An 18,502-nucleotide genomic window follows, 5' to 3' on the forward strand; every position below is an offset into this window, starting at 1 on the left:
TGAAAGTTAAAACATGTTTTTCATAATGTACATCGTAAATTTAAATGATCCAGCTATGTTGACATGATGCATCTGTATACAGTGCATGAAATACATTGTTTGTAAACAAGTCGCACATGTGCAGTTCTGACGACCGCTTCCCTTTAATAAGACTCCTACTGAAATGGAGGACCCCAACATTTGCAGTGTTGTATTTTACATCAACAGTTCAAAGAAATCAGGTTGAAACTCCTCAACCAGATATAAAGTTATCCTATTAAACATTTTGGCATTAACATCTTGGTCAACAAAGGAACAATATAAAGGTGTTCATAGCGTGAATTTAGATAAATTGCAAGTTTGTGCCAAAGATTGTTCTGAAATGGCTTAGGTTGTCATGCCCAACATGTGCCAATTTTTCTATTCCAGATGAAATGCACTCCTCATGTTTATCAGTTTTTGAGTAATCCCTGTCCATCATTTTTGAGTGACTCCCCCCATCCCCACCCCCATCCCGTCGCAAATAACAACAGCTCCCAAAGTACAGTGTTTCTTTGATGAAAATAACATTTTAAAACAAAAAATTAGAAGAGTTTGATTTTCAGTGTATGTTGATAGAAAATTACTCCACGTTTTGATTCCAAACTAAGGTGTGTACATTTTGCTGGGGTATAGCAGATAGGACTCTATGAAAAGAAAGTGTACAAAGACGACAATGTTGCAACGTTTTTTATGTCGACGTTTAATATTTACACAAATGTGAAGATAAAACTACAATACAATAACTGACAAGACTCTTAATTTAAAGGTGGGGAAAGTTTTTTTTTCATCACGTTGTCGAGTGCTACAAAGTGTAAGTATCTAACTTGAAATATATGGACGGCTTATGTGCTTACCAACTACACGTAGGATAAGCTAGTTTGTTGTAATGAGTTTGGTTTGTTGTAAGAAACTGTCACTGATATGGACAGGCACATGTATATACAAGAGAGTTCAGAGTTCATATTAACAGCACTGAAGTTGTTGAGTCCTTGAAAAGTTTCTCTACAGATTTATGTACAAAGTCATACATAGAAGAGGCCTTATTTTACAATGTAACTGGAATGAAAGTTTGTAACTGGCATAACAATTTCTCTTTTCGGTTTATTTTACACAATTTTGATGTGATGCACAGAGCACTTTTACAAGCCAGGGCACATCACCAGCTTGGTGAGTACATCTTGTATTGACATTAATTCACGTTAATTCTGCAACATAAAACTTGGCACTGAATAAAAACAAGAGTGCAGATTCAAAGATCTGAAAATTCCCTACTCTGGGCCGATTTGGATTTAATAACAGAAGTTCAAGGTTGAGCAAATGACGCTTGATCTTTCTTTATAGGGGAAAAAAAAACTGGTTAAATCTCATTATTATTTCTTTGTTCTTGAGCCATGGCATTGCACTTCTGAAAAAGTAAAATTCTTCAAGACAAAATGAAACAACAAAATAACGGCAGAAAATTGTGAAATCAACACATTTGCAGGCCCTAATTTCTCTGACTTTGATACAGTGAATCCACGACACAATTTCTTTGACTTTGATAAAGCAACCTATAGAACGAGTCTGTCTTCTCCCCCGTCATCCCGTATCACTGTGCCGCTGTCTGGCTGATTCTGTTCTTTCTGCAAACACTGCCTCTTGCAGTCCATCAACATTTCAAAGTCCTTCCACATCTTCATCTGTCTCATGCTCGGACCGTGACTTTCTCTGACGGCCTTCTGCTTCTCACGCAGACCCTGAATAAAGACAGAAAGAAAAAACCACATCCATGAAATCAATGATCACTAAGTATTGACATTTCACACAGTTGATAAGAAGCAGGTTTGCCAAAATGTAGCAGAAAGAAAGATATTAACCCTTGACCTTTCAATGTGTACGGTCAAACACATGAAATCAATCGCAAATCCTATCCAAAGAAAGGGGAATTTGATCCCCATAATACACCTGGAGGGGGATTTGACAATGCCACAAAATTGTAGATTTAATTTTGACAGACATCAAGTCTACATTATCTACATGTAGCCTCTATTTTCCCCCACCCTTGGGTATTTGACATATTTTTGTAGCCTGCTGGTGGGAAATTTGATCTGGCTTGGACAAAACAATGTTAAATTTCCCTGTTAGGCCTGCACTCCCCAGCCTTGTGGAAAACATTGATAGGTGCATAATAATATTTATTTACAACTGTTCTAGAAGTTCAAAAATTATGAATTTTTAATAGTAATGTGTTCAGAAAGCATGCTTGTACAGGAGACAACACCTGCATCTAGCAGGTTCAAGTTTATTCCTTGCACAGTCACATAGCATGTTCCTCCTATAAAGCAGCTGTCTGTGGAGCTCACATTCCAATCGAACCCTTTCATCACCATGGTTTGGCCCAAACCTATTGTTATCAATGGTGAATGTGGACCTGTTTACAAGGAGTTGGGGGTGAACAGGTTCAGGTTGACCTCTCTCACCTTGCCCAAATTTTCCTGTTCTTGAATTTTTCTCGTGTACTGCTCACGGAAAGCTTTCTTCTTCTCCTGAGGGTCTGATGACACATACGCTTTCATTTCGTCGGCCACCCTCTGTTGTTGAAGCTCGATAATTTTTGTCATGCAATTCAGATAATGAAAGCGACTTTCTTCCTGGGCGCACTCCTCTCTGTATGCACGCACTTCCTGTAAGTTAACATGTGATCAATCACACAGTGATGACATATTTTTATGAACTTGTCAATGCAGCCTATGTGTATGATGTCCACTATTATTGTAGATGACTGGATTTAAGTTCATGCTTGGATTAATTTATCAATGCAATATTACATTGTGTTTGCAAGGCTAGTACTGAATATTTCAACATTGGGAATGTCTTCAATTCTGCCCTCCACAAAGTTTCAGTCTGTATTGAGATATTCATAAAAATTTTTATAGTCAGAATGCAATGATCAATCAGGTTTGTACGGGTTAAAGCCTCGTTAGCTGTACCTTTTTGCATTATGCAAAAATATACCATCCAACCTTCAATGAGATGTTTTTGATTCCTGTTACAAGGCCATTTTGTCTTTGAAAATGTCACTCTTTCAATCGTTGGTGAAGAATTTGGTTGACTGTTGACAGTTTTCCTTTACAAGCTCGCAGTGGCCATATTTGACTTGCATGTCAAACTTTTTTTTTAATATTTTAATCTTTGTTGTATATTTGTCACCAATGTTAGAAAAATACATTCGGTGGTCGCACTTCGGTAAGCAGTTTGCTTGGCCATTGACAGTCTTGTAAGTTGGCACAAAAATCTTAAGATCAAGAGTCTTGAACTACTCACTTGCAAGATACTGAAGAACCAGATTCATATAGTGTAATTTTTCAAGGCTGTGGCAATTCAAGCTGCTGTATTTTTAGTACACTGAAGGCAAATTAATGCAGTTAAAAATGAATAACACTGAATCTGAACATTCACTGACCTGTTCTAGCTTGGATCTGTTACTTTCAAGACCAGCTGCCATTGTGTCATACTGTGCTTTCTTCTCATCGTACACCTGTTGTATTTCTTGACAACGTTGTCGTAACGGACGTAATTCTTTGATGACAGGCGCCAGGGCAGACTTCTTGTTTGCAATGGTCTGTGTTAATTTCCTCACCTGTGACAAGTAACAATTGTACATTTCACTCTTGTTGTCACACTGAAACCCTTCAATGTAAATTTTTTATTCTCTAAAAAGTAAGGATGTTCGAAAACAACTATATGAACATATTACCCCAACATTAAAACTTTCACATTCAAAAATTTTAAAGGTCAGAGTAATAGTGACATGTAACACAGTTACTGTGACATGGTAAATTTTTGAAACATGAAATTTTTTTTTCAAGAGTAAGATTTTAGTGTTACTGTGACTTCTCCATCGCACCACTTCTCTGACAATAGAAACGTAATTTGTAAAGCCTTTTTATTTCGCAAAATGTGACAAAGTCGATTTTTCAATAACTGCGAATGTTAGCAATAATCACTTCATGCAATCTTCTTATGTAATTTCCAATCATTCTTAACTTGATTTCAGGTGGGAGGTATACTGGTCACTGGTCAAAGTTCAGAGGTCATCACACTTACCATTTCCGACATATCTTCCAGTGTTTTTCCTTTCATCTCATCCAATTCACTCTTGATGGTTGAGACTTTTTCCAGTTCTTCCTGAGTGTCTTGGTAGCCCGACACACCCTTCTTTGCCTCAAGATGGGACTGTAAAGAATTGACAGATGATGAGGCAATTGACCAATATCAAGGATTCCTAAAAAGCTTCTTCCAGTGTGAAAGTGTTTCAGGCAGTTTTTGTTGATTTCCACTTTTTGCGTGGTATGATTTTCGACAGAACAGACTTTAAGTGCTGTTGCTGTTTTGCTGCATTTGCAGAACAAGATATGGTCAATTCACACATCTTTGGGCATCTAAAAGAAGACCTATATTAGCTAGCTATCATTTAGCTATCATTATAAAAGTTATGAGCAGGTCTTACTACAATTTATAACGGACAGCAGAGATGATGGTAAAATATTGATGATTGATGATTTTTTTTCCCAGAGGGTAGGCGAATTTACATAACACTGCATAATTTGCATCTTCCTTCGTATTGTTGTGAAAGTGTTTGTCTATTTGTATGGTTAATATCATATGAATAGATTGCTCCAAAAACTGCTCAAAACACCCCTTGTGGAGAAGCCTGAAACTGGTTGACAGGGACTCACCAATGCATATGAAACCTGGCCATCTCTTTGTTTCAGTATTTCCTCAGTTCTGGACAGCACGCCGTATTCAGCTCTGAGTTCAGCTAGTTCTTGTCTTTTCTTCTTGTACACTGTACTCTTACCTCTCAGCTTGTTGACGTAACGTTTGAACTGTTGACAACACAAGAAAGCACATGTTTTAAGTTGTAAACACCTTAAAAACCAATGTTCTTTGAACTTTTTGATTTTTAGATCAATAAATCTTGCAGTTTAAATGTTACATGTTATGACTGGATTGCTTGTACAGGATAAACAACAGAAAACCGACACCGAAATATATCTGACATGTAAGCCTTGAGACAGATTACTATCACCTGTCTGGGTGCAAATTAATGTCTTTACGACCAGACCTGTCATTAGGTTCCTTCCTGTTAATGATATGAAATGTTTAGTGTGTGTAAAAAAGATGCATACCAGGCATCGAAGTGGCACGGCTTGCCTGCAAGCGTTGTATTTTCTTTGTCCAATGGTGATTGGCCATTTTCAACGCCACCCAGATGCTATATATTATTATGTAAATTTGCATGCGCTAACTCAGTATAAGTAGGGATTTTAGGTCACGTGACATTTGTGTTGAACGTACGCGTTCGATGCAGGTCTAGTCCGAACTTTCGTGTTAATTCTTAAATAGACCAAATAATCAGAGAAAATGAAACTGTAGTGTTGAAGATTATTATTTTAACTTCATTTTGGGAAATTTTCACTTTTGTACTACAATAAATGGCAAAGCAGCACGACTACAAACTCACGCGTACCGGCGATTTTGGCGTCCATTATGAGCGTTGTGCCGTGACCTCGAATGTCCCGCGAAGGAGATCGAACATATACCTCTTTGATAGGCTCTCCGCATGACTTATTCTGATCGCATCACTATTTTTTAGGGGTGGTACGAAAGTAGAGATCATGGGCTTCATTTTGAGGGGGCAAACGTGAAAATCGCCGAGAAAAACTCAATCTGTGATCAAACTTTGTGTTTCGTTTGTGTTTTTTTGAAAGAAAATCTTGATTTCCTTAAACGTTCGGCCCCAAAATTAATTTTATGATAAATATTAATTGTAATTCTGCAATTATTACGAGTCTGACAATGCGAAAAATGATGCTTAAGGCCCTTTTTAGCGAGTATGGTTTCACCCCAACTTTACATCCGGGCACTCCCAGGAATCACATACAAGTAATCGGCGCTTCGCCGCATGTTCTGTGTCAGGAAGTCTAAGCTGAGTTCCGACGTTCATGATTTTGCAGCTAGATTTGTCTGATTTCTTATCTAACGCAAGGAACTAGAGAAATATACTTTACCTTTTCAAACGTTATCTTGTTCGAAGTAGTTTGACTTCCGGTGATATTTTTCGATAGACACTGAGAAGTTGTCATGCCAGCACTGCACTGCAGTGTAGGCATACGCACGAGCACCACACTTTGCCGATACTATACTGAAATTATAGTTTCTATCTTTAGTTCCCGAGAAGGGGACTATTTTGGTTCTCTCTGAAGAACAAGGCCATAGATTATTAATTTGTTCTTTCCTCATTGATGGTGTCCCGGACTTTGAAAAGTTGTATTTATACTGGTTTGTATTTCGGATCGCTGACTTCGACATGTTCGAGGGTCTATGTTATTTCCGGGGCAGCTTAACTTTGCATCCAGTTTAATGCAGTTGTTCATTCTATAAATGCGTGTTGCTGTTTTACGGCATTGACAAAGGGTTGAGAACGAAGTTTTTTTGACTTTTTGGAAAAGTTCTTTGTTTTAACTTTAAATCGACATTAATCGGACATATTTCATAATCATTTAATAAAAGTTGTAATCACACAAAATTTTTTAAAAAATTCGAAGTTCAAATTAAAAAAATCTAAAAAAATATTTTGTTAAATTTAAATCAAGTTCTAAAATGTCACAGGTATCATTTGATTGTTTACAGGTATTGTTGTTTATTTGTTTACCTTGTAAATATAAATCTAAATAACTTTTTTCATATATACAAAGTAAATATTATGGAATATGATTATCATATTTCTGTAGATGTTCACGATACATAATGCATACAGCGATCAATGTCACAGGTATCATTTGATTTTTTACAGGTATTGTTTTTTTGTTTACCTTGTAAACAGCATTCTAAATAACCTTTTTCATTTAAAAAAAATTAAAAACCATTGAACATTTCGTCAGCAATATCCACAAAAAATTTCATCAATTTTCAATAAGAAATGCTTGAGTTATTGCAAAAAGCACAAGAAATTGCAATTCTAGTTTCCTCAAACAATGTTCAAAATGGGGTCACCTGGTGGTTATGATAACTACAGGTGTCTACCATGGCATAATTTCTAAATAGGAGAAAGTTTTTTTCTAATTCAACAGGATATATCTCTGCATGTACTGAACCGATTTTCATCAAACAAATGCAATCAATTGGTCTTGAAGAGAGCTTTCTTTTGATATATAATTTATTATTATTGTAGCTGTCTATCGATTTCATGCTAAATCCCCAGTATAAGTTGCACTTGAACGATAGTGCAATTCTCTTTCAAATATTTCAAAAGCCAGAAAAGCTGAATATGCAGTAGTGCTACTCATGATTTTGAAAATTTGAACTGAAAATCTATGTAGAAATCACATCACTACATGGTAACATAACATATCATGATGCTTGACTAGAGACAGATTGAACTAAACTAACTTGTTGGCGGTTCATAGAATTCAATTGATCATCACTGCCAGACACAAATGACTCTACATTTTTCCAAAATGTCAGCTGACATGAATATTCATGACTATGGTAAGCCCTATGTATGAGAATGCCTGGAACAAAACAATTATCACCTAACTGTGTTTACAGCACTGAAAGGAGTTATGATTAACATGACACCTGTGATGTATATCGTGTGCAGTGTTGGTTTAACCCCTTCATCACCATGGTTTGGCCCAAACTTATTGTTATGAATGGTGATTTTGGACCTGTTTATTGGGAATGAACAGGTTATGACAATATAAGAACTTACATCATCTCCTTTAAGAACCTCTTCCCCTTGCACACTCTTTGCTTGCTCTCTCTTCTCCCGTACTTCTCTCTGACAGGCCTGAAGCTCTTCCTTTGTCTCCGATAGAACCTCAGCTGCTGCCTCCTTCTTCCTGGCGATGATGGACGCCTGCTGTCTGAAGAGTGACAGCTTGTCATCGATGGGGTCATTTCTCATCATTCTCTTTTCGATGAGCTGGTTAATCTCAGCATTGACAGCACGGATCTGTGAACAAAGCAGGTGTCAGAAATGGTTAGTGAAAATGATCAAATGTTTATCAGGTTTTGATGTAATTTTAGAACTTCAGGACTATTATGACAGCCCCAATTTTATGGACATGATTATTCACTTTTAACATTATGGTTTCATCCAAATCAATTGTTATCCACGGTGAACGTGGACCTATCCATAAGAAATTAGGGGTGAGCAACTTAAAGGAATTTGGCCACCTGTATTTACATTAGCCAATCATGGATTTTCACTAAGGGTGCCCAAATAAAAAAGTGACCTGCCCATACTGTAAGGTGCTCCTGACCTTCAATGAGTAAACAAGGCTGGCATGTCACTTTTACTATACATGGATATATATATGCCAATTTGCAGTTATACAGTTATAACTTATGTATTTAAATTAGCGGTTAAGCTGAACAATTTATAAATGTAAATTTGTGGTTATAGTGAATAACATGTTAATACAAATTTGCAGTTATATTGAATAACTTATATGGAATCACCGAGATAAAATTTAAGCTTATTGAATGGATCATATCACAATTTTGTAACACATTACAACATAAAATATTTAAGCTATAAAGCACACACACAAGATTTTGACCAGTTCACGACATATATGCACGAGCAATAGCGAGGCCTATATGATTTACTATGATTTACTATGATTGCCATGGAAAAAAAAAAACCATGGCAAGATAGGGAAGGAAGCCTGAAAGGCTTATATAATCCCTCATTCTGTTAATATGCTGGTCCAGTCTTATTTTAAAGTCACACACAGTTTTGGCTTGAATAACATGCTCAGGTAAGTCATTCCAGTGGGATACAGTCCGTTGAGTGAAAAAATGTTTCCTAGTGTCCAATCTGACGGTTGATTTGGCAAGCTTTAGTGAGTGTCCTCTGGTTTTGCTTGAATGGGCAAATGTAAATAGTTTGTCTACAGCTACTTTATCCCATCCTTTTAGAATCCGAAAGACCTGAATCATGTCCCCACGACGTCGTCTTTCCTCCAATGTAGTTAAGTTCAAAGCCTTTAGCCTGTCTTATAACACAAATGCTGCAGCTCTGGTATTAACTTGGTAGCTCTTCTTTGTATGTTCTCAAGTAGATCTATGTCCTTCCTGTAATATGGGTTCCAACATTGAATTGCATACTCCAAGTGTGGCCTGACAAGAGATTTGTATAGTTTCATGATGATATATTTTGATTTGTACGTTATGTTCCTTTTAATCATTCCAAGTGTTCTGTTTGCTTTCATTGCTGCTGCTGCACATTGATTGCTTGGCTTTAGTGAGTTATGAATTAAAACACCCAAGTCCTTTTCTTCTGTTGCAACTTTCAGCTGAATGTCATTCATTGTGTAGTCATATGCTGGATTTGTTCTGCCAATGTGCATTACCTTACACTTGTCAACATTAAAGGCCATTTGCCAATCAGAAGACCATTCTGTTAACTTGATTAAATCCTCTTGGAAATTGTTCTTATCATCAATGGAATTTACAATTGTACAGAGTTTAGTGTCATCAGCAAACTTCAACATGAATGAATTTACAGCATTGTCAATGTCATTAATATAGATCAAAAACAGAACTGGTCCCAATACAGATCCTTGTGGAACACCACTTGTAACCGGTAACCATTGTGATTCCGCTCCTCTTAGTACTGTTCGCTGATATCTATTTGATAGCCAATTACTAATCCAGCTTCCAAAATGTCCTGTTATACCATGGGCTTTCAGTTTCGCAGCCAGTCTTACATGGGGAACTTTATCGAAAGCCTTACTAAAGTCTAGATATGCAATGTCTACTGGATCACCATCATCAATAGCCTTTGTTACATAGTTTAAAAATACCAATAAATTTGTCACACATGACAGACCAGAAGTAAATCCATGTTGGCTGTCCTTAATAAGTGTAAACTTTTCTAAGTGGTTGACTATGGAATCTCTAATTATCGTCTCCAGAACTTTACAAAGAACAGCTGTAAGGCTAACTGGTCTGTAGTTTCCTGCACTGTGTTTAGGGCCTTTTTTGTATATCGGTGAAACATTTGCTCTTCTCCAAGCCTCTGGGATGACTCCATGCTTCAGTGATAGATTATAAATGACTGCAATTGGTGATGAAATTTCTTCAGCAAGTTCCCGTAAGACTCTTGGGTGGATGCTATCTGGACCTGGAGTTTTGTGTGGATTTAGCTTCATTAACTCTTTGTATACATCTTCAGCTGTTATAATAATGTCAGTTAGCCAGTCGTTTTCCTTCGTAAGAAGTAGTTTTGGCTGTGGAATATTACTGGTGTCTTCTTTGGTAAAAACAGAACTAAAGAAATTGTTCAATGTCTCAGCTGTTTCCTTATCTGAGTCTATCACTTTGCCTGTATTGTCCTTTAATGGTCCAACAGTGTCTTGGTTTTCTGTTTCCTTCTAATATACGAGTAAAAACTTTTTGGGTCCTTCTTTATGTTACCACATAGTTTTCTTTCGAAGAGGCGTTTTGCTTGGCGAACCTCTTTATTTACTCTTTGCTGAGATTGTTTATACTCATGATAGTCACTGTAGTCCTTAGTGGATACATATCTCTTCCACACATGGTATTTCTTCCTTATACATTTTAATATCTTCCTATTCATCCACAGCGGTCGTTTACCTTTCTTCTTATTTTGCAATGGAGTGATCTTATTACACTTGGCGCACAAGTTATTGGAACACTTAATTAAGTAATTACCCAGCAACTTGGCTGAGTACTTTGCTATTTGACCTGGCGTTTACCTAAACAAGTGTCTGTTTTATTGTCTGAAGACTGATAAGATATCCACCACACTCAGCAGGCAGCTCCTCCACTGAGTAAACTGATATACCTGCACTGCAAAAAACATTTTTGACTGGCAGCTGCATGTAGTTGATGGGAGAGTTTTGAAGGATCGGAATAAAATGTTGTAAAGTGTTAAACATGATTTGCCGCTGTCATTTTGTGTCCTGTTTTTGTATATATGCATGTTATTACCAGTTTTTTAATCACAATTACATACATTGAAGAAAAACTGACTGTCAGAGCAACCATCCAATCATATGATAAAAATGGACTGTTCCATCAACGTCGGTGGTGGGCTCATGGAAGGTGGTAAATTTGACGAGTTTTGTAACTCTAGATTTACAAGGGATGCTGCGATGTTTCAATTCCAAATAACATACAGAGGCAAAACCTGTCAGGTTCAGGCCCAGGACACAAAATGAGTACAATAGATTGTGTTACATCATAATATTTATTCCCCCTTTTCACAATTTTCCCATGAACTAGATGCCAGTTGAAAATGGGTTGTTCCTGTGTAGGCATATCAATTTACTCAGTGGGAGCTGCCTGCTAAGTTTGGTGGATATCTTATCAGTCTTCAGACAATAAAACAGACTCTTGTTTAGTAAATGCCAGGTCAAATTGCAAAGTGCTCAGCTAAGTTGCTGGGTAATTACCTAATTTGGTGTTCCGATAACTCGTGCCGTCGCTGTAACAGTATCTTGTAGTTTAGCATGAAGACTGTTCCAGCACTCCTCAACATTTTCATGATGATATGAAGTGGACTGGTCAAAATCGAGTGGTATACCGTTGCTGGGTGTGATTTATTGTTATTGTATCATAATAGTATATTGAAATTCTGGCATGGAACGTCACAAAAGGATTTTTCCTCTGGCACAAAGCTTGCGTGTGTGCCAACCGTGGTATATCGCCAATATACCATGGTTCTTTTCACATCTCAACCAATCAGATCGCTGCATTTGTGCCATCAATATACTAGTATCATATAATCCCATTTATCAGCCAAAGGGATGATAATATCATACAAGCTGTACCTTATCATCAAAAGGGGTCTTAGACATCAAAATGTCAAAAATAGTATCTTACAAATGGTAACTTATCTTCGTTGGGAAAAGCAACATGAAACTTTGTGTGATAATACTGTACAAATGGTAATTTGAAATCAACTGTACATGTATCTATCAAATCCTGCTCATCATGCCTCATATAGCTGTGTCACTTGACATCAAATCATATCATATCGTATCATATAAGATTATATCATGTGAATCCTGCTAAGATCATATCAGGGTTTCTCAAATAACCAGTATACTGTGTATGTAATATCACAGTACATCCAAAAACAAGATATGATGCATCGTTTCAAATTTGCAAATGTTAGTTCACCTTCTTGTCCAGTTCATCCAGATCTGACTGTCCCATGGCTGGCTCTGAAATCACTCTCTGTAAATCTTGAACTGTCTTGCGTTTGGCCTCAATCTCTTTCGGCAGTTTCTCCTGGCACAGGTAGGCATTCACTTTGTTTTCTTCTTCCAGTTTCTTGATCAGACCTACAGTGTGAGGACAAAATGTTCAGCAATACACAATGTACAGAGCAAAAACTTTGTCCTGTATCTGAACATGAATCTCTATCTACTTCTGGAGTTATGAAGTTCAAACCCTTCCAACTGGACTGGTGGGAGGAATTTATGTCGATTGTGAGGATGACTACAGCCTAAATACATTAGAAAATGCTGCAGTATATTGAAGTTTTAAGAATAAATGATGACTTGTTGTTGACAGACTGACTCACAGACACTCACATTATATCATATCTGTAGTAGAAGACTGCAAGAGTTAATAATTAAAGACAATCTAGATTTCACTCACCGTCAGCTGAGGCCCCTGCTGTTGTCTGTTTCAGATCTTTGAGGGAATGTATTGTTCTTTGGTATCTCTGTTCTGCATGCAAAAGCTGTGGATGAAAATCAGTTTGATTGTAAAGTATAGTGTGTACTACTAGATAGCATTTCATGCAGAACTTGTTGATTTCACTCATTGACATTCATTGACATGTCGTTCAGTTTCCCAGGCCAGTTAGCAGCTTTGCCATTTGAAAGTAGAATGCGCTTAGGGGAGAGATATTCAGACTCTCTAATAGCGCTGTTCACGGTTACAGGTCTGTTACTAAATATAGCTGTACGCGCGCGACATCGGACACGCAGCTTGAAATGCGGACAAATTTTATCAATGTTGCATGCGTGGCTGTTTTTGCAGCTTGTACTCTGAGTCGTGAATATGTTTTTTAGTATTAACTGTTACACTAGCAGTCGCCCACTGAGATGTATTTACGTCGTTTTTGCATGCGTAATTTTCAAAAGCGTAATCTAAAAATGCAGACAAATATTTATTTTTGCATATTAATGAGAGACTGTGAACGGCCCTATTTTTACAATACTTTTCATGGTCTACTACTTGTGGGGCTCATTTTGAAGCTCATGAGTAACTACATTTTTCACCGCTTCACTTTTGTGAAAATCAGAAATTTATTTTTTTCCTTCAGACTTATATGGAAGGTTGCCATGTTGAACTTCAAGAGCTGGTACATATGGGATAATTTGTTTGTCTAGTACCAAATTTTGCTGATACCCTATCAAAAAGCTGAGAACTGTGTATCACAGACATAAGGCATTTCAAGAAAGATGCACTAGCTTTGCTCTCAACACAACCCAATGACTATTCCATGAGAGACTCCCCACCTGATTTTTCTGTTCCAATTTCTGCTGTGCGATGGTTGATTCTCTCTCCGTCTCTTTCCGGTAGTTCCGGGCTATTTCCAGCATTCTTTCATGGTTTGGAACTGTTTCTACCTGTATGATGGGAACACAACCAGTCATGCATTAAGTACACTTTCTTGCCTACAATGTTAGGCATTGATCCATTGTTTTGAAACACTATATATCTCTCCCCTATCTCGATAATTGGTTTATTTAAAATGTGTTTCCATTATTGTGTAATTGGTATTGTGCTACTTGTATCCTTACACCAGTGATAATGTGTTCCTTGGCTGGAAGCATAAAAGTTGAACAAGTTATAATTTTTACTAATTTTTGGAAAGATAAGTAAATGGCTACTGAGCCCGTTTACCATATATGTTGCTCATTATATACTAGCTTTGAAAATACTGTGAGGACACCAGTAACATGACTGGGAACCTTAGTAAAATTTATTCGGGTGCTATTTTGACAAAAACACTGATGTTGGGTAAGATTTTGAATTTGTCCCTGGCACATATCAAAATCCTACACAAGCATGTATACATACATACATAAAGACAGAGACGCTTACACTGCTACTCTGATAGCTCATAATATTGCCATAGACTTACATGTCAACTACATATAGGAGCTTGAACGGCCAGTAGATACACCTTTGATGATTTTTTTCACCATTTTGTTCTGTATGTCATTTGCAAGTACTTGTTCTACTTGCCAGTGCATGTTGTAATACCTACTATCTAGCTTGTCAACACAGTGTCTGTACAATGCCATGTAAAATGCACTGTTTTCGTTTACATTTGAATTCTAGTCTCGACCAGAATTTACTTGTCAACAACAACGATGCAATTTACACATGTACAGGCTGAGTTGACAAGCTGAATACTGCGCATCTCCCAAGCTTTTGGGAGTAGAACAACAAACTGTCATTCACATTAAAAACACAAAACGTAGGGCCAATGTCCCTGAAGCTACTATAGATGGTACAGAGGACATACATAGCATAACACCTGATAAAGTGAGAGCAGAGGTCTTTGGCAATACAGTATATTCTTATGGTAGGGGAACTGTTTCAGTATGGCTCATACTTACAGAGCCCCCTATAAACACAGACATTCATCAATAGACAGCATAGCAAACTGCAATCTATGCCTATAAATATGGCAAAAGTGCCCGAGAAACACAAAATTGCAGATTTCATCATTATTTTGATGCATTATAAATAAGATAACCCCTACAAACCTGCGTACCAAATATCAAAGCTATCAAATGAGCAGTTTTTGAGAGACAAATTTTTTGATCAAAAATGGCAAAAATTGCCCAAAAATTACAAAATTGCAGATTTCATCATAATTTTGATATATCAACTTCAGGTCATCACTACAAAACTGTATACTAAACATCAAAGCTGTCAGATAAGTGGTTTTGATGAAATAACTTTTTGACCAAAAACGACAAAAACTTCCTTAAAAATACAAATTTGCATATTTCATCACAATGAGAACAAATCTATTTAAGGTCATCCCTAGGGACCTGTATACCAAATATCAAAGCTGTCAGACAAGCGGTTTTGATGAAATAACTTTTTGACCAAAAATGACAAAAAAATTCCTTAAAAATACAAATTTACATATTTCATCAAAATGTAAACAAATCTACATTAGGTCATCCCTAGGAACCTGTATACTAAATATCAAAGCTGTCTGACCAGCGGTTACGAAGAAGGAGATTTTTTACCAAAAACGCCTTTTTTAAAATCTAATTTGCATATTGTCAACAATATCAAAAAACAAAAAAAAAGTTTCTCATAATCATATTTTGCTTCTACACAACAAATATCAAATCTGTAAGTACTGTGGTTCTCAAGATATTTAAGTGGATGGACATCCTCACAAACGGACACACATACATACATACATAGATACATACATACATACATACATACAGACTGACAACGGATGCTGGATAGATACCCATCCCAATAGCTTCTATAGACTATAGTCTATAATAGCTAAAAAATGAAAAAATCATCAAAATTACAGCTACGAACCCTTTAAGAAAGATTATATTTATCCATTTCACACTTACTTTCTTCTTCAACCTCTCAATTCTTTTCACCAACTGTTCTTTTTCTTCTTCCATTTGGTTGATGTCCTTTCTGATCTCTGACGTGGAGAAGGTGGAGTTCCTCAGTCGTTCAGCCTCCTTGTGCAGCAACTTGAAAGTATCAACAAGTCCTTCATACTGGTGGGAGAAGTGGAAAAGAAATACGGTCAAGATGGAGAATAGTAAAATTAACCACATCATCATGGGGAAAGCAAATCCAATCAAGATTTGCTGATTCTTGTACAGGTACCATGCAACTTTAGGGGTCATGTTCTCTAATTCCTAATGCCTGCATGTGCTGTTTTATCATACCAGCGCACTGTTTTCAAACATCACTTTCACCAACGAGACAGCAAATGGTTAAATCCATACATTTAGTGATCCAAGATGTGGCCCTTGACACTGCCCACCCCTGATAAATAACAACAGGTGTTACAAAAGAATAACAGAATGACCTTTGCAAGTTCAATCTGAAGACTCTTGCGGTTCAAGCTTTTTCCATGAAATGATGTTTCTCATTTCATTATCAAACGGGCAAGAAGCCAATTTACAGGATGAGGTACCCATAACCCATTAACCAATTAAGGAATGAGGAGTAAAGTGCCTTGCTCAAGGGCACAACACCGAGCTAGGGTCTCAAAGCTAACCGTCCCCTGTGGGAGAGTCCACCACTCATGCCACTCCCAGTCTCGAACTCACCAGCCTTTGATGATGAGTCTAGTACTTCTGGGCCATGATGCCTTATTTGTACCACTATGGGAATGATAGCAATCATAGCGGGCAACTTATGGTTTCTCATAGGATTTATCAGAAAAATACCTTTTGCCACTGTATGGATTTTTTTATGTGTGTACCACTTCCCAATGCTACATGTTAAAAGTTCCCTCAAAGCCTGATATTATCTTACAATAGCATTACCTGGGTATATATTTCAGCAACCATATCATCAGCCATGAACTCCTCAGGGACCTCGACTTTGACCAGATATTTGGCCAAATACGCACGCTTTTTCAGATCTGGTATCCTCTTCAGCAACCACTGTAAAATCGGATGTATTACTAACTTGTCTCCGGTGACTAAGCCTTGTCGAAATTGACTCCTGCACAGCAAGGTAAAAAGTGATGATCATGAAAGCCCTTCATTCATACCTTAGGTTTGATATCTCATAAGTTTTGAAACAGGAACAAATTTACTTCTTCAGGTAAAGTTCTGTCTGGTGTCGGTTCACATTATTGATGTTATGAAGAGAAAATGGAAATAACATAGCCATCGCATCTGATCACATCCTCTTTTAGTTCACACAGTCACTGATCATCATGCAAAGAAACCCTATCAAAAATAACTTGGGTGTTTTAGTTTTGCGAACAAAGGGTTTACAGCAAAATGTTCTTTTGAAAAGTTGAAACAGAGAAAAGCTGGCGGTGAAACTTTTGGAAAACGACTTACGGATCTTCTTTCGGTACATATTTCAAAACTTTCAAGGTGCCCATCATACGTACAGCAGTCTGATCTGCTTCTTCCTCTCGGATATCCATTTTGTTCTGGAAAGACAATGGTTTTGAATGTCTTATTCGTGTAGAAATATTTTACTTAGTACTTTACAGCAAATACAGGTTTGGTGGTCTGTATGAATCTTATTCACGATGATCAATTACATACACTGTCCATATAGGGAAAAAGGTGTCTTTTTAAGGCCACAGTATGCTGGTATCATTCAAACATTCCGATGTAATTTAATACCAGTTCCTACAGTACACAATCTGGCAAAAGATCATTCTGGTGAAAAGACTGAAAAATCTGTATTTCTTCCTCATCAATCTACAAGTATATTCAAAATAAAAATTTCAAATATACAGTGGTCACGATTCTGATACAGTGATATTAGTTCAGAAAATACAAATGAGATAAAAAAAATTGAAGAGAAGAGTGGTTTTCATAAAATGATAAGTTTTGAACGTGTTCTTATGTTTGCCACTGTGAGCTTAATTTTGCACACTCAAAACATACACTACAGTAAAAGAAGTGTTGTCTGTAATGGTGTGGTGTTTTAGTTCATTTCTCACAATGTTAATCTCTTGTTCATTTTATTTTGAGTCAATTAGCCCTGTGGAAATTCATCGGTCGTCGATATCATCCTCTGATATTTAGCATCCTACCTGTGGATTGATTTCTGCAAAGACATCGTTCAGAATCTGTAGTAACTGGTGTCCCTCCAAGGCATCAAAACTGATGAGATTATAACTCTTGTTGAAAGGCTCCTTGTTGAGTTGATCAACAAGGTATTTCAATTGTTCACTCATGGTGGCTGTTTTAGCTGTAATAAAAGGAAACAGTCGTGATACACCGCGTTTTGCGCTTTCAACGTTGCTCGATTTACCTCTCAACACATTGTTTTCAAAACACTGAATTGCACTGTCAGAGCTAGACACATCACGGATAGCGGGACAGGTATGCGTGGCGTGGGTACGGTTGTCAAGAGATAGTTTGTGTTGCAGTTGCTACACAAACATCAACATCTTCTGCAAAATATAAAAGTACTCTTTTCTAAGAATACATATCTAATAAATCTTTGTTGCAGTATTCAGAATAATGATAACTCACTTAAAATGTACCATACGTCTTCTCACTTTCAGCTCACTCCAGCTTCGGTTTTCACCAAGGCGCTCAAGAATGTGAACTCCCGGATGTATTTATCATCGATCACTTGTGTGGCTTTAGATTTTACGCTGAAGGTGTCGCTTTTCTTTGAAGCGTAAAGGAACAAAATTTCAGGTTGATTTACAATATCTTATATATTTAGTGAC

At 37.1% G+C, this 18,502-nt stretch overlaps 1 protein-coding gene across 1 annotated transcript; it reads right to left on the bottom strand.

Annotated features, from left to right (window-relative positions):
- Window positions 1-697: 697 nt before the first annotated feature.
- LOC139119088 (intraflagellar transport protein 81 homolog) lies at window positions 698-18,441 on the bottom strand. The gene is made up of 14 exons (XM_070682721.1): window positions 18,300-18,441; window positions 17,855-18,012; window positions 17,145-17,239; window positions 16,617-16,797; window positions 15,681-15,836; window positions 13,575-13,685; window positions 12,706-12,790; window positions 12,223-12,386; window positions 7,778-8,020; window positions 4,740-4,889; window positions 4,108-4,236; window positions 3,464-3,640; window positions 2,481-2,684; window positions 698-1,757 (listed from the first exon to the last, which is right to left on the bottom strand). The coding sequence occupies exons 2-14, from the start codon at window positions 17,996-17,998 to the stop codon at window positions 1,572-1,574; spliced, it is 2,025 nt and encodes a 674-aa protein (XP_070538822.1). The 5' UTR covers window positions 17,999-18,012; window positions 18,300-18,441; the 3' UTR covers window positions 698-1,571.
- Between the last annotated feature and the right edge of the window lie 61 nt (window positions 18,442-18,502).

This window comes from Ptychodera flava, chromosome 19 (assembly GCF_041260155.1).
Source record: "Ptychodera flava strain L36383 chromosome 19, AS_Pfla_20210202, whole genome shotgun sequence".
In the NCBI taxonomy this organism is placed as follows: domain Eukaryota; kingdom Metazoa; phylum Hemichordata; class Enteropneusta; family Ptychoderidae; genus Ptychodera; species Ptychodera flava.

Bases quoted from the DNA above. Each gene is read 5' to 3' on its own strand.
- LOC139119088 (XM_070682721.1), bottom strand. From the start codon at position 17,998: ATGAGTGAACAATTGAAATACCTTGTTGATCAACTCAACAAGGAGCCT. The intron at 12,791-13,574 runs GTGGGGAGTCTC...TTTCATCCACAG, and splicing joins AATTGGAACAGAAAAATCAG to CTTTTGCATGCAGAACAGAG. The intron at 1,758-2,480 runs GTGAGAGAGGTC...GTCTTTATTCAG, and splicing joins AACAGGAAAATTTGGGCAAG to GGTCTGCGTGAGAAGCAGAA.